We start from the raw sequence: 16,891 nt of genomic DNA on the forward strand, positions 1-16,891 counted from the left end.
GCAAAAAGAACTGAATTTAGCGAACAGAGAAAATGAGATGGAAGGAAAACCTGTTTTGGCTCTTCTTTTATTTTATCTGAAATTGTAGTAACGTATGTCGTAACAACAGCCCTCCTTGGAATTCAGTGAGAGCTTCTGCTGCTTTGACAATCTGTAGTCAAAAAAATTTTCCACCCCAATAGTGATGTTAAGTGAAGGATTTACAGTATTTTGAGGTTATTTGGGCACTGCTTTAGAATGATTTTTTTAATAATTTAATTCAAAACACATTTTTAATACCTCTCAAGGTCTCATTGAATTAAACTTTGACAGATGTTCTAAAGCAATGACTGCTAAAAATCTGCAACAGCCTAAACTTTGGGAATGAACAGAAAAGCATTTATAAGTACCAGCTAACACTAGCATCCTCCTCTCGCTCCAAACCCACCACATCTTCAGAAAAAATGATGTTTTTGAAATCTATGTAAAAACAATTAAAAACAATTTTGAATGACCCACGGAGCCAAGGGGAGGGCAGCGAAAGCTGCAGAACAAGCTGGGGTGTGTTTTTGTCTGTCTGTGGCACAGTTCAGTGTCAAAGATTGTATCTTCCTTCACCGCAACATTCAGATTGTTTAAGGTTAGCACAGCAGTGCCCTATTTTGTTTTATTGTGTGGGAAGAAAACAGATCCCCATGGGAATAATTTCTTCCATTAATTTGTCTTCTTAAAAACAGTTCTTTTGAAATGCAGGTCACTGAGTATGCACAAATCCCACTGAAGTCTGTGGAAACAGCAGACAGAAAGAAAACCAGGCCATTTAGTTCCTTGAGGTTATCATTCTGTAACCTAGAAATATGTTGCACTCTGGGGGTGATACCACAAGGCGTTCTTCAAGTACAAATAAAGAGGAAAACACTTCATATTGACAGTGGATGTATGACAGTCCATTACTAACTCTGAGAACTGCCACCAAGTTCACAGAAACAGTTCAGTGCTTGCTAGTAAACAAAGCCCAGTGCCATATGCTACCAGGTGATAATTTTCTCTTTTCTGAGTCTTAAACAGGAACACATTTGCACCAAACTTAATTTTTAAGGTCTGACAGAAAATTAAGGATGGATGACTTGCTACCTATAATTTAAATTCTCCTAGCTTCTTTAGAAATGCCTGGATTACCAAACAAAAGAGCTAACAAGCTATATTTTCTCTCAAGAAAAAAAAAATCAAAAAAAAAAATCTACATTCCTCAATCCATAATTGCTTTAACATGTATCAGGCTATGCATTTGCATTTCACTAAGGAACTATTAAAAAACCTCTAGCACTAATAGCACCAGACACTTTCTTCTCCATAAGGAAAGGCCAAGAGCAGAATTTATGCTACTGGAACCGCAGCTGGTAAACCCGTAAGGAGGCAAAGCAAAATCTTTCCAAAGCTTGGCACACCCTGCAAGCAATTGGCGTGTTCATCCCAGCCTGCCAAAGAGCCAGCAGCCCGGTTCTGACAGCCATCCTCTAATAACATCACCACGCTACAGGCTAGGACCCACCAGGGATAACAAAACCACACCATGAAGAAACTGCACAATTCAGTAAGCTGCTGTGGGAGGTTTTTCACTGTAAGTAATAATGAAGCCAGTATAGGAAAGAAAGCTGCCAAAAAATAAACTGTCTTCTTTAGAAAGCAAAAACAAATCTACAGATCTTTTCATCTAGATTCCAGGATGTGTTTCTTAGCTATTTCTCACAGCCCAGGTACTCAGACTTTTCATTACCATGCCCATTTGTATTACGTTGTCTCCAACTGTCCTCTGACGTGATTGAGCCCTGTGTGGTGCTCTACACTGCGAGCTCCCAGCTAAGGATTCAGACTGAGATCTCTCTGTAAAAGCAAAACTTAGCTCCATTTGCACAAGAACGCCAGCAAGCAAAGCGAGTACAAGAGAGTTGTAAAAACATGAATTTCTGTCACTCCAGAACAGAGCTGTCTATGATAATTTTAGGTGTGCAAGATGAGTCTGTATTCCTCAAAAAAACAAAAAACCTTAATATACTAATGATTTTATGGGGCAACCAAGGAGATCGGCAACTCAAATAAAACACATGAATGTTAATTAACACAACTCTTCAAGATGTCTACATTAAAATCTTCTGCTGTTTCGCATAGGTCTTCATGCCTTTCAGTTAACTGGCTAAACACCTCATGCCGAGCTAAAAAGCGCATTAGAAGAAATGACAGCTGGGTAAGGCTGGGTTTTTCCCATGTCAGCAGCAGCCCGCGGTGCTGCCCGTATGTGCCGTACAACCCAGCACCGACACCAGCCCCACCGGCTGCAGGAGGGAACAGCCCGACGGTCTAAATGCCAGTTTTATCCCAGATAATTTGCTATTTTTGAATTGCACCAACTCCATTTTAAGAGAGAAACAGGCAAAATTTGGGATGTCTAGCTGCAACACTACCATGAGGAAACAGCAAACTTTTCTGTTGTAATTATCCCATGGCTCACAAAAATCAGAGAGTTGTAAATCAGTACTGTATAATGTTTATAGTGACACCTTATTTACTGATGGCTCTACTGCATTTCTCATTGCTGTATCAGAGATGTCACCCTTTTATAATGTGTTCCCATATATTGCTAGAGCAATTACAAGAGCTATACATTGTGTTACTTTAATAATACGGAACAGGATTTCGTCTTATAAGGAAAAGACAGGAAAGAAATCCCTTTAGTGAACATATAAGTTATGGGAAAACAGTCTTAAAGCCAGGATATAAAGTAAGAAAGAGTACATTTAGCAAAGAAAATAAACAGCAGCAAACCATCATCCGTACTGGTAAAAGAAACTTATATCAAACACATTCTGCACAGATCTTTAGATAATCTCATATTTTTCATGTTACCTCAATAACAAGAATTGTACGCCAGTCTTTTCCACGGGTATTTACTACTCAAGTGATGTTACTAGTTCTAAATAAGCCTTTCAAGTTAAATGGGTTGATTGAGACTAAGTTCAAAGAACTAAAAACTAGTTATGAAAAGGGACTGAAGGGCAGAACAGATTTCAGTTTGGAAATCCAGGTGAGGACTACTGCTGGCAGCACAAGAAGACTAGGGTAAGAGCTGAGAAAAGAAACCGAGAGGGAGAACCCTGAATCAAACAACAGACTGAGTGAGGTAAGATGGGAGGGCAGGGAGACCAAGAGGAGAGAAAGCCGGAGAACAAGACTGCTGAATTCTGCTGGGGCCCAAACCTAGGTTTTTGTGACTCTGCAAGTAAAAATCATACAGAACTTAGTATTAATTTGTCGATTCATAGATCAGATTTATAAATAAAGAAGTATTTTAAACTACTTCTTAGTATTCTGAGTACTATTTTTAAAACTTCGTGTATTTCAAATCAGCGTTTTCCTTGCAAAATCTGAACCCAAAATCTATCAAGAGATCTCAGTAGAACTTTATAGTCCAGACCATGACAAAGAAAAAGTAATGCAAATGAAAAGTACCCCCTCTTCTCTGAGGAACTACAGTTTTATTCTTACCTACAACTCAAAATCACCTCAGCTACAAAATAATCATAAATGGTAGAAAGATGTTCCTAGTCTGAACTGCCAATATTGTAATCTAGAACCATTAGCACTCTCCACTAATGACTTTAATGTACTTTTTGTTGATAGGCTTTTTTTTTCCTTCAGTTTCCTAATCAAATAACAACACTAAATATGTTACATATCTTCATTACTAAATGTGTTTACTTTTAAAGAAGGGGAGTGGAGCTCCTATATCCTAGATGAAAAACAAAGCCTCCAGCTTTGCTTAACCAGAACGATAACCCCATATATTACACCAGTGTTTTCAGATAACAACAAGCAATCCATCAAAGCACACAGCCTAAAACTTTCCTCTGCTACATTCAGGTATAATAGAAACAGCAAATGCCAGCTGGCCTTTTTCATTGTCTCACGACCCTGAGAATTTACAAAGAACACCTTTCAGAACTGAATTTTTGAACACGATCTCAGTTCATACATGACAGATAGCACACAATTTAAGGCACGCTGTTTAAAATGATTATCTCCATACAAATGATCTGTTCAGAACTCCATTTGCTTTGGACCAGCTTCACTATTGCCCCTGCTTTTGTCACTCCCCACAATACCTTATGACCAAACTGGTTATTTCTTAAGAGGTTTGTAGTGCAGTGACTTGTACACCTTGTCTTTCATCTTTGAATGTAGAACTGTAGTCTCTTTTGGATACCAACCAACCATTAAATTAATTTAACACATATTGCTATCTTTGTTCTGGAAGCAGAAAGATCAAAGTGTCCCAAGATGGGATTCAGCAGCATTCCCCAGGCATGCAGCTAATCATTTGTATTTGAACATCAGCATATATATAGGTATACATATTTATTATCTTTTTCAGAAAGAAAACAAGGCCCTCTCCTTATGAGGTTATAGCATAAGAGTCTACCAGATAAATGATGGTGTATGGAGTCTCCTTCTCAACACATACTCAAAATCTGCCTAGACGTGTGCGATAGGTGACCCTGATGGCGCAGGGGGGTAGGAGCAGATGATCTTCAGGGGTCCCTGCTACCCTCAACCCTTCTGTGATTCTATGATACAGCAACACAGCAATGGGACAGACCAAAGATCCAGCGTCTCACTAGTTCCACTATACACCTACACAGTTTTGGCTTGCAAAAGTTTCCTCATCCTACTTTTATCAATAACTTTACGGGAAATTACCTGTATTTCTATATCCCAGGGACGATTATATTTGCGGCCCGGAGCCCCAGCTAAGCACCCCGGTTACAGCAGCAGCCAGCCCCCAGCTGCCCGGGGCCGTTCCCCTGCAGCCCGCCCGCCCCCGCAACCCCCAGCCGGGCATTAACGGCACCGGCTTCGCAAGCACCGGCGCTGCCGGGGGCGGTGGGCATATACCCACGGCCAACTTTCGGTACAGCCCCGCCGCCCCCCGGGGCCGCTCCCCCACCCTGCTGGGGGCCCGGCCTGCCGGCGGCGAGGCCTCCCGCGGCCCGGGGGGTGCCGCGACACCGGGGCTGAGCCGTGCCCACCCTCCGCGCCCGGGGCCCAGCGGGGAGATCGAGCCCCGGCCGCGCCTCGCTTACCCCGGGCCTCGGCAGGAGCAGCGTCAGCAGCGCGCCCAGGCTGACGAGGAGGAGGAGGAGGTGGCGGCGGCGGAGCGGCTCCATGGCTGCCACCCGCGGCGGCTCCGGGCCGCCCGGCGGCTCCCCCCGCGCCGCGCCGCCTCCTGCCGGCCTCCCCGGCGCTCCCCGCACGGCGGGGCGGAGCCGGCCGGCCCCGAGCCCCGACGTCAGCCCTGGCCCCGCGGCTTGGCGTGCTCCCAGCACAGCCCTGCAGCCGGCCAGCGTTTCCACGGGGAAAGCGCCCGCCAGCCCCTCTCGGCATTGCGGGGTACTAAGTGCAGGGAGGAGGCAGGCTCGCCCAGCAGCCCCCCGCCTCGGGTAATTGCCCCCTTGGTTTTAGCATTTTCGGAGGACATCAAGCCAAGATTATTTGGCATAGCTCTTGACAAAGTCACGTTGAGCCTGTTGTGCCCACTGATGCCTTAAATAAATGCAAAATTGACGTGCCCCTCTGAGCCATTAACAAGGTCCAAGCTGCTCCGCACAGATAAACAAATGCCGAATCAAGTGGAAGAGGCTTGGAAAAGAAAAAGAGTAAATGTACACCACTTGGCAAAGCCCTAGCTTTCAGGCGTCTATTTATATAACAAAGCCACTTTGTCCTTGCTGCACGCTGTTTGCTTTTTAATACTGATATCATTAGAGGAGCTGCAGAGCACACCGAGTCCTCAGTGTGCAATATGTACCCAACAGATCGGCCCTGGCTGCTCCCTCCTCTCATAAGCACGCCTTTGACTGTAAGGAGACACAATTACGATCTAACACACAAATCTGAATACAGAAAATCATCCTGGAGCTATGGAAACGCCACCTCTGGTACCGATGGGTTCCTTCAGGGCGCTTCAAGCACTCGTTGCGTGAGCACGGAGCGCAGCCACACGCTGCTAGGCCCCGCCGCCCCCTCCCCATTTTGCAGCGCTGCTGGGCCAGTTTAGCCATTTTTACCTCTTCACATGGGATTTTATTGGCCTTAAGCTGCGTTCCGTGTCGTGGTACATTAATAAAGGGCTGTTTTTTCCCTCAGCACTGCTCCCCGCCGGGCGCCGCTCCTCAGGAGCTGAGGAACCGCCGCCCAGGACCGAGCGGAGACCACGCGCTGGCACTTCGAAGCGCTATCTCTTAACAATACCGAAGGGCTACGGCAGAGCACTGCACAGCCGTGTAAATTAAACAGTACCGTTCTCTACCAAAAGGCGGGCGGAGCCTGGCAGCGCGGGCGGGCCAGGCCCCCTCAAAACCTCCCCTCACGCCCCCGCCGCCATCTTGGCTCGGCCCGTCCCTCCCCGCGGCCCCGCGCTGGGACTCCTACTGGGTGAGGCAAGGCGGGGCGGGGCGCGGAGCGACTCCGCTCTATAAAGGGCAGCGCGGGGGAGGGACCGCCCTTTCTGTCAGCACGGCGGTACGGGGTGAGTGTGGCCCGTGGTCGGCGGGGGGACGGTGGGGGTGGCGGGCTGCGCTGATGTCTCTTTACGCGTGTTAGACTGCTGACAACCGTGAAGTAAACCCACAGCTGAGCGCCCGGGCCGTCGCGCACCCCGCGGGGCGGCTGCCACACGCGGTCTCCCTAACCTCTGCTCTTCGTTCCGTGTCTTTCTGCAGGGGCCGTGCGGCGACCGGGCGAATGAAGCTGCGGGGAGCGGCCGGGTGAATAAAGCTGCGTGTGCTCCGCCACCGTGTCCGTCTGGTTCTTGTCCGCGTCCGTTCCTTTCTCCGCACTGCCTTTGAGCCGGCGGGGCGCCCTGCCCGCGGCGCCGCCGGCCAAGCAGCGGTGCCAGAGCGAGCCCCTTGTTGATAACTGGTGCTGCTCGGCGCGGCCCGGGCGGCGCTTTTAAAAGCAAGGTACAGGGCGCGGGCGGGCGGCGGCCGCACAAAATGGCGGCGCGGCCTGAGGGGGAGGGAGCGGGAGCCGCCCTGCGCTGCCCTCGAAGGGGAGCTGGGTTCCCGGGCTCCATAACCGTGTTCTGTACGACGTAAGTCCTTCCCAGAGCCCTGCACAACTCCTTGGAGAGGAGGGTAAGGGTTAAGTTTTAAATGGGATTTTTTTTTAAAAAAGCTAGTAAGCAGCAAAAGTCCTAGTCGTCGTTGGAATAAACCATCTGGGTGAATGTGAATGATAAAACCAGAGAAATGTATCCATCTGTACGTCAACACTGAGCCTTTGGAGTCCTTTTTAAGAAAAAATGCAAACTTAAGTCCAGTGATGCAAGCTGCAGCTAATCCCAGGGCCTCTTCTTTTTTCATATTTTAATAGCTGTGATCTTGACACCCTGCAGGTAATGGAGAATGGAGCTTTGCAAAACCACAGTTGTACATAAAAATAGTACATCTATACTCACCCTGACACCAGCATTGGGCAAGAGAGTAGTTGCAGGGTCTAGGAAGACAAGAGCTACTTAAGCTCAGAAACGTTTTAATACTAAACCTACTACAGAGGGTACACTACTAGTAATCATTTCAGAATTTTCAGCACAACATAAAATTTTAAAAGCATGTTTTTAAAGTACGTGCTTCTTGTAAATACTAACAGTTGTAGTAAATGGCTGGCTCAACAGATAATCAACAGATAATACAGTATAGATACCGGGGAATTCAGGCTGTCAAGGTGCATTGAATTTCTCCTTCAGTTGGAAAAGTTAAAATAAAGGGTCTGAACTGTTTAACCCTAAAATCATCATATGCTATCCCCTACAACTAAAAAATCTGAAAGTGCTCATATCACACTTGTCATTTTAGTAACTTGCTCTTCTAATGGCATTTTTGAAGCAACTTGCAGAAGACGGTGGCTAAATACTATGTAGAAATAAGTTTTAATTGAATAATTGTTTGACATGAGATAGATTTATTTAATAAAACAAAGCAAGCAGATTGTAGTTACCCACAGTTTATGAAGTGCAATATGACAATCTTGTGTAATAATCTAAATCTGTTTACACATTAGTGCATCTAGTCCTTTGACTTTAGTTATTGCACATAAAAATTAAATCATATAAAAGACCTGCGTACAAGACATGCAGACTTCATGAAAGGCAAATAATGCCTACATAATCAGAGCAAAACCCAGAATATACACAGCCTGGAATGGTCAAGGAGGAGTTCAGGTAACAAATATACTAATATTTCAATTAAAGGTAACCAAAATAGGTGTTCAAATATAGAATTAATTTTAAATATATTAAATGCTAGTTTTCTTTTATGTTTCAGGCAAGGTGCTGTTTAAAAAACCTTCAATATAATAGCTTCATTTAGAGATGGTAAATCATCAAGTTACACGTGGAAATTTTGATTTACATCAAATGTGACAACACAACGTACAAAAAAGTTCTTAAAAAATTACTTCTAAAAAAAAGCAAATTATGTTATAAAAGGAGAGCCAAAACTCACCTTCTTTGTAAACTAAAATGTTTTCTGACATCCATGAACTGTTGGCAACACTGAGTATCAGAAAAATATTACATGTGTTAAGTAGTGGATATGTAGTGTTCAAATATTGAATTTACTGCATACATTTACTCATGAATCATCAGATAGAAATAAAAGGCAGTTTCCCATCCCCCCTTAGTTTTGGCCATTAATTAGCACAAACAGTCTTTAATTATATCATGATCAGCTTGAGTAACTGCAATACTTGAATTCCTATTTCACAAAGTCAAAAAAAATGCACAGGGGTCAAAATCTTTCCATTACAGCTGTTTTCACAAACACCTGGCAATTTGATGCCTGGAGCTGCACAGCTGTAATGTGAGAATTTGGTCCCATGCTCTTTGCATGTAAACACAGTGCAATGGAAAGAGTCACAGCAACAAACTCTCCTATAAGAAAAAACTTAGTGTGTTTCATTGTAGCAAGAGGCTCTACACACAGTAGGGTAACTAAGTACTTCTGGTAATGTGCAGTATTAGACATTTCATGTGTGCTCATGTCTTTATAAACATTCAGAATTAATCATGAACCAAGGTGATTGTACCTCACTATAAGGCGGCTTGCTATAGTTTGGTCTCATGGCTTTACCAACTTTTCTCTCATCATTTACAAAAGACAGTCCCACCTTCACTGATAGTTGTGTGTGTGTGTTTTATGGCTAGTTGCTTCCCCAAAAAAAGCACAAGTTCTATATGAAAAAAGTAATATGTATATACCATATTGAATCACAATATTACCTATACATCCAATTTACATTCTTTTATCCTGAAAGCATTTCATATTTCGATTGCTTGACACAAGCTATTGACTGCAGAAGTGAAAGAACATAAAACAGTTCATTCTACACCTCCAACTGCCTGAGAAAGAAAAATATTCTTCCAGTTTTTATAAATTCATTCCTTATTTAGGACTTTTTCCATTTGGCACGCAGTTCCTTTGCTGCCAAACAACCTTTCAATGCTTTAATGCATACTAACGTAGCATGAAAACAAGCTAACAAAAGCTGTGTCAACAAGCTCCTTGATCTATTATAGTCAGGTTCTCCCTCCCTCCCCCAAGGAACAGGTCATCTTAGCCTCTGAGTTAAAATCCTGATGGTAGCCAGTACAAAAATAAATCAACTGCTTAATGGAATGACACTTCATGTAGCTGAAGTACACAGGGACAATAACCAGGCAAATGAGCACAAAGGTATGGTTCTAGGCAGTCCTTGGGAGGGGGGAAAAAAGTGGCACAAATTGAGGATGAGAACTACAGCACAGTTTATAAAACCATGAGAATAACGTCTATAATACTGTAAACTGCAAGAGTCTTCACATGTTATGGTTGATCAGGGGCCTCCGTGATCAGATCTTTAGTAGGGTATGTAGAGGAGCGGGGATCCATGGCTGAGTGCATTAAAGGAATATAAACATCATCCATGTTTGGCATGACAAAGATTTTCTGTGGAAAAGATGCAATTAAATCAAGTTACATTTCATATGGCACTTGAAAACTTGTATTTCTGCTTTTAGTTTAAAAAAATCCAGATACATACTTCTTTCCTCAAGTTCAGCGTTGTTTGAGTCAATGCCCATATTAGATATTAGAGCCCTACAGTGTCCACTAACTGCAGCCATTTAGTTATGTTACAGCTGCAGATGAAGCTCAGAAATACTGATCTCTGCGCTTCCCATTAAATAAGAGTAGCATGACAGGAAACATACCAACTCTACTGCTTTCTCAGCTCTCATACATCAAACCATTTCTAATAAAATAAACAGCTTTGATTTCACGTCAACCGTATAGGAATGAAGCTGGTCAGTTAACTGTTTTTGCGTCATAAAAGTACTTGCAAATTCAGAGGTTTCTTGTTTTGTTTTTACAGTTGGCACTACAATCACTCATTGTTTTATTTTATTTTAAAGGAACTTGTAAAGGGAGACCTTATTGCTTCATATGTTCTTAATTTTAGACAACAGTTTAACCCTCTGCCATCTAAGAACTCCTAGGACCATGCTTTTGTTTAAGTACTACACATTCTGACATACCATCTCTTTCATGGAAATAGCATTTTCAGATTAAAATCATTCTGCAAGTGCTAAACCAGGTTTCCATCCAGGTCTGTCTATACATGGTCTAAGGACTACCCCAGAAGTCAATTTCAGATGAATTTTTAACATGCATACCACTGAACAGGAGCAATGCAGAATGCTCGTTAGTCATGAATTAAATTGGGGACATGCAAAAAATGTAAGAACCCACCAAAACTATCATTAATTAAATGAAAATGCCGTTAAGGAAACGTACCTGAAACTCTTGTTCCAGTTTCCTCTCTATCCAGTCAGTTACATGAACCAGAGTCACTTCTCTTTCACCAAGTTTTGGCCGAGCTTTTAACTCCAGGTAGGGAGGTCTTCGAAAGCCATACCTTAAGAGAGCATACAGGACAGGTTTTATTACGACCACTCCAACAAAGCATATATCTATCTATAGATAGATATCACAGTGTTATCTATCAATGTCCTCTTAATAGCAATCCATGCCTCATTTACAACTAGATTGTATTGTACCTCTTCCAGAGCCCATTTCAGCTGCATTTTACCATTAGGTAGCACACCTGAAACACTGCACAGCTCTTGCAGTAAGTTCCTCTTACCATATTCTGTCAGTAGGTGGAGGTGGAATGTTAATTACTAGCATTCCTCTGCACTCTTGTACTTCAACTGTTAGCAGCAATGGAGTATTGGAGACCTCTTCAATTTTCTTCTTTATAAACTCAGTCTCTGTTGCTTTTTGAAAATATTTTGACTTAGTAATTTTGTCCACAATTCTCATAATCTTACTTGTCCGATGTCCTCCAACATACCTTTGATAGAGAATACAAAAAGAATATCAAGGTACTTTTATTAAACCTATTATTTGCTAGAGTCCTAAGGAATTCTTCTTAAATCACTGGAGCTTTGGAACTTTTATATCAAAACACTGGCACATATTCAAATGTCCAAGCAGCACCTCCCAATGCCCACACACACAGGCATCACTCCACCAGCTACAATTTTCTGGCAGAAATTCTGAGCACTCTTCTTTCCCAGATAGTATTGGGGAAAAAAAAAAACATTATTTTGAAATTGCAAATACACTTATATCATTTATGCCAGCAAACTGGCATGGGAAGTGACAACTTGCCTATAACCATTCTAACAAAATTGTTAGGACAGATGCACTGAGATACATGCACGTATCCTCAGCACAGAAGGCCCAACCATATTGCAAAAATGGTTAATGATGCCTAATACTTTTCCTGGCAATAATACCAGATGGAGGGAATCCTAGTTGTTTTAAAACTGATGCTTTAAGGACTGAGTGTGTCTCTTCTCACACTTACCACATTTCACAAATATATACCATAAGAATAGCATATTTAGTATTTTTACACACTGTATTATACCTGATTGTGCTTCGTAATGTTATATATATAGAGAGAGCCTTGCTAAAGATATTACATTTTCCTATCCTGCAAAAAAAAAAAAAAAAAAAAAGCATGCTCATACAGCCTTTTACAGAGCTTGGTCCTTAGCACAAGACAAGACAAACTCCTCAGCTGATACAAGAGAGGTAAACTCAGATTTCAGATTTTACATTTACATTCAAGTTAACTAGAAAGTAGTTACTCTCTCATCAGATTCTACAGTGAGAGCAATACAGATTTTGGAAAGGTGTAAGGATTTTTTTTATTATTTTTTTTTATTTTTAAATGTGATCTATACATTTTTAAAGATATGAAATGCATCACTGAAATTCATCACGTAGTTTTCAAAAGGTTTTAGGAGCAAAACTCCAAGAAAACTCCCTGCAACATTTTAAATACACCACTGAACCTGTTGTTATATTCACTATAAAGATCACTGAGATGCATTCAGACATAGGAAACACTGTGATTGTCCAGGACCATTTCAGGCATACTGCAGATGTCTCACTGCATGACATTATTTCAATCAAATGTAAAAAAGTGAAAAAAATAATTAAAAAAATCAGAACAGCAACCAAAGCAACACCTAACATGGCAAAACTGATTTTAGGAATTTTTCTTTAGAATTCTTGTGCAGCATCAGAGGGCAGTATTGCATAGCACAGATACTCAAAGCCCTTCAAGGGAAAAAAAATAGCAAGGAATACAGGTTTGAATAATAGTTGTTTGATACCATCTTAAGGAAGAGAACACACTGGAAACAAGGGATCACCAGGATCAGTATGGGTATAATACTGTACACCGACAGTCTTTCAAGTTCATAAAATTCTATTCTTGGCTCTGCTACCAAGCAAGACAGGCTGGGGGAATTTCCCCGTAGGTGCTCTGGACCAAGAGTAGTCTCTCTCTGTAATCTAATAGCAAAGGAATCCGGAGGTGTCAAATGGAGTAGCATACAGTTTATGCTGCAGAAGTGCTGAATTGTGAACAATGCTCCCAGCAAGGCAAAACACACAGCAAGACTAGCTTTCTTTTCTTTTGCAGCACATGGCTTGATTGCTGTTCTTTGCTCTAGAAATGTCTGAGTTTTGTTTGTTTCATTACTTGGATATACTCACACTCTGACATCCTGTCATGACAAATACTATGGGACCGGACCAAGACATAAGTTACGGTATTAAGTCTGGAAATGGAGGCAGGGGGAGAGGGGATGGGATTAACAAGAAACACTATGTAGGCAGCTCACCCTTCTGCTCCTGGAGTCACTTGCTTCTCTCCTGCCAATTCAGGAGCATCGTCCTCTTCTGAAGACCCAGCACTGGAGGATTCCTCATCGCTGTCTGCAAGACAATACGCCCTTGGCCTGAAACTGAAAGAATGCAATTTCCAGGTCAAATCTAATATTCTTAAATAACTATTCATCACACACAGCTCTGACTGCCATTACATGTATTTCTATTTGAGATTCTGAGATGTCCTCTGTTTTTATAAACTCTATGACTCTACAGAGAGAGTCTGGCCTTTTTTTTTTTTTCTTTTTTTTAAAAAAAGGAAGCATCTAATGTGACCCTGGGAAGTTTCATTTTTTACATGTTTTCCAAAAATCCTTTTCTCCCACACAAGTTTGGACTATAATCTCCCTTTGGTGTCTTTCCTGTAAGTATTTTTTCCCCACTGTATCTATTAAGAACTGACCTTCAAGGTTGTGAAGTTTTAACCTCCTCTGACAGAGGGAATATTTATAGGATTTAAGTTGTTTTTTTAGGGGGAAATAAAGCGTCTAAGATGGAAAAAGGTAAACAATGTAATAAGGAGAAGAGCGTGGGGCGGGAGGGAGAGGGATTCTGCTGTTACAGTACAAGTTCTGCTGTTAGGGTACAAAATATCACACAGTAGCAACTAATTCCCAGATTTCAACTATGGAAGAATTTCTGCACACAATCACAGAAACAAATTCAAATCTTTTAAACGGATTAAAATTCAGGAAGGATACAGTGAATACACTTCAGTATTAACAGGTCTCTACCTAATGCGAGAGCGTGAAATAGCTGCACAACACAAGCTTCAAAAGCACGTGGTTTTTGCTCTCTGGACTATACTCAAATATTCTACAACTTGTTTAGAATGCAGTTTATAGCTGTTCTCTCTCTCTTATTTGTGTGTGCGTGCTCTTGCAGACTTATTTGAAATGTCTAATAACCTCATACAAGGCGTGCATGTACTAACACTGCTATTCTATCCATGGTACAAACCCTTCGTTGCTGCACAAAGTCCTAATTTAAAAGGACAACTCACTAGTAGTGCACAGCACTCTTTCCTAACTGCCTACTTAAGAACAAGAGCAGTAATCCCACAACCTCTCTACACCAAAGCATTTGCTACCTAGGCTACTGAAACAAAATCATCAACCTCTTCTTGCCCAGAGATGCATTTGTACCTGCAGAAGAGGAACTGCACAGCAAATTGAACCACCTCCCTGAGGACTTGGGAGGGGGGCTCATGTCACTGACCCAAATAGCAATGCTGGAGCTATTTCTCAGACACAGAAAAGCTCACGTTTTTAGGTCAGATCAAACTACATATTTTCTACCTGGGTGTGTCCTCACTTCACTTTCCTGTGCACGTCATACCACCCAGGTCAAAGCATGCCCAATAGATTTTCAAGCTCAAAGATACCACCATCTTACAAAAAGGTGATTTATTTGCCTGGGTAATAGGACCCTCTCAAGCCACTCCACAAGCATGTACCTACTGGTTAAGACCACGAGATCACTTATGAAACAAAGCAATAAGCTTTAGTAAGATTCCATACAATGGACCATTTATACAAGATAAATGTTGGCAGAAAACTACTTTGGAGCTACAGTATTGTTCCTGAGCAGATTGCACAATATTTTATGAATTACCATTTGTCAGTTTGTTTTTACATGTTACTCTATAGCAAAAAGCACTTACAGTATGAAACTTCAGTAATTCTGGTTAGCCTGCCTGCATTTGTCTAATCTTGGGTATGTTAGAACCTGCTAGTGTATCCATTTCATAAGACTAACAATTAAATATTCTTCTCCCTTGTGTTTCTTTGTGAGAGTAGCATTTTCCTGAGACTGCATGCATGACAGAATTATCAAACTGTATTACAGCACACTTCATTTCTATTTCAAACAGTAATGCAGCGGCAACGATAGAATGGACTGCAATAGTAATCGATTTGTCTCCATTTATACTGACAATATACAAAGACAGTTAAACTCGGTACTGTGTCTTCAACCCATCTCTTTCTGGAGGAAGAGATGTTTTTCTTACATGAGGTTTTGGTTACTGCACCTTGAGAGGTAGTTTGATCTAGGCTCTTGAGTGACAGAAAGGAGCACAAACAACTAACACATGTGACTTACAGGCAATACAACTGTGGATGCAAGCCTATCCAAAATAGTTTTGATTTGTCATAGCAATTGTCAACCAATAATTAAAAAGCCAGTGAAAAGAACTAACACAACAGAAAGCATAGATGAAACTCAAACTTTTCTATATTTCTCAGCCTTTGAGTTTGTTGTTGTTGTTGATTATCTTTTTAAATAATATCCACTGTAGTTAAGGGGAAAAAAATAAATCTCATTCAAACTAGAATATATTAGACTGCTCCGCTGGTAAAGCTGACATGATACCTGGCTCTGAGCACGTGAAACATATAAGCAACCATGAAACATGTGCAGGGAGCAACACAGTGTTAGTTAACAGTTCCACCTTAAAGTAATTGGTTGCTTAGCTACAAGCATTTACATTTGCTTTGCTGTGGGCCTATTGCTCACTCAGAAATCATGTTTTTGAATAAGAAAACAATGTGTCCACTAATTATGGACAGATACGAAAATACGCATAGAAAATTCTGTAGGGATGGGAAAAACAAGCAAACAAGAACTCCACCTGTATAGACAATTTTTTCCCTATTTCCAATGTTTTGGTGGATAAGATTAAATGATTTTTTTAAAAAATCATAAATGGTAAATAAGTAGAATATGAAGAAAATTGGAGACTAAAGAATGGGTGTGATTGTTCCCCATGATGAAATAAAGGTATCGAAACATACAACATTATCCTTGCATAACATATATAGTCTATTTCCCTTCCACAAGTGTTTACTATTACATGGTTTGCTATAGTAGCTGTAACATGCTGTAGTAGTATTTGCATGTTAATATCTCCAATATTCTGCCTTACTGCTAGGACCCCAAATCAAGCATAAGACAAAGCTAAATTTTTAAGTCACACAGCATTTTAAAATCATATAAATATACAATTCTACTACAGAAGCCTTTTATTAAGACAATTATCAATAGTGTAATCAACCATTAAAGTTACACAGAAAGGACAAGTTCTACACTCACATGTACACACCTCCCCCCAACTCCTTTCAATCCACTGCAAAGCCAGAGTTGCATATACACCAGGAAATTTCCACTTTTTCCACTATGAAAGGTCAGGCCTGACTCTACCACTGCAACCTTACCCTTCTTTGCCGATCTCTCCAACTTTCAGTGCTTCACCAAGAGGCTCTTTACCAAGTTTGGTCAAGTTCATCTTGGTCTCTAGGGTCATTAGGAAAGATCCATTGTAGGACATTTCCAAATCAATCCAAAGTCCTAAAAAAAAAAAAAGCCATTTTAGGAACAGTCATCATAATTTTAAAGCAAAACATTTTTTTTTTAGATTAATGTCTATTCATCACACTATTTCCAAAGAGAAAAAGGAAATATTTTTTGCCAACTGATATATCATTAATTCACAAAAAATTTGAAAGCTTAGCAAAGCAAGTTTTCTGTTCTTATTAAGCTTATAAAACAAAGTTAAATGTTGGGATATGCAT

At 41.4% G+C, this 16,891-nt stretch overlaps 2 protein-coding genes across 13 annotated transcripts in view; both read right to left on the reverse strand.

Annotated features, from left to right (window-relative positions):
- ERN1 (endoplasmic reticulum to nucleus signaling 1) overlaps nucleotides 1–7,804 on the reverse strand; it is a 40,666-nt gene extending 32,862 nt beyond the window's left edge. For 2 of the 6 annotated variants that reach the window (XM_083805325.1, XM_083805324.1), the window contains exon 1: nucleotides 6,726–7,804. In XM_083805325.1, coding sequence (XP_083661451.1) covers nucleotides 6,726–7,397 — 672 coding nt within the window. In that variant the 5' untranslated portion in view covers nucleotides 7,398–7,804. Of the gene's footprint in view, nucleotides 1–5,117; nucleotides 5,479–6,101; nucleotides 6,246–6,725 lie in introns of those variants that run through there. The other 4 variants (XM_083805328.1, XM_083805327.1, XM_083805326.1 and 1 more) reach the window with 4 other exon arrangements.
- A 143-nt stretch (nucleotides 7,805–7,947) lies between these two features.
- The window catches only part of TEX2 (testis expressed 2), a 55,187-nt gene continuing 46,243 nt past the window's right edge, over nucleotides 7,948–16,891 (reverse strand). For all 7 annotated transcript variants that reach the window (XM_083805333.1, XM_083805334.1, XM_083805332.1 and 4 more), the window contains 5 exons: nucleotides 16,535–16,667; nucleotides 13,274–13,396; nucleotides 11,215–11,424; nucleotides 10,866–10,986; nucleotides 7,948–10,019 (listed from right to left, as the gene is read on the reverse strand). In XM_083805333.1, the coding sequence (XP_083661459.1) occupies nucleotides 9,897–10,019; nucleotides 10,866–10,986; nucleotides 11,215–11,424; nucleotides 13,274–13,396; nucleotides 16,535–16,667 (710 nt within the window). In that variant the 3' untranslated portion in view covers nucleotides 7,948–9,896. The remainder of the gene's footprint in view (nucleotides 10,020–10,865; nucleotides 10,987–11,214; nucleotides 11,425–13,273; nucleotides 13,397–16,534; nucleotides 16,668–16,891) is intronic.

This window comes from Anser anser, assembly GCF_964211835.1.
Source record: "Anser anser genome assembly, chromosome: 19".
Lineage (NCBI taxonomy): Eukaryota > Metazoa > Chordata > Aves > Anseriformes > Anatidae > Anser > Anser anser.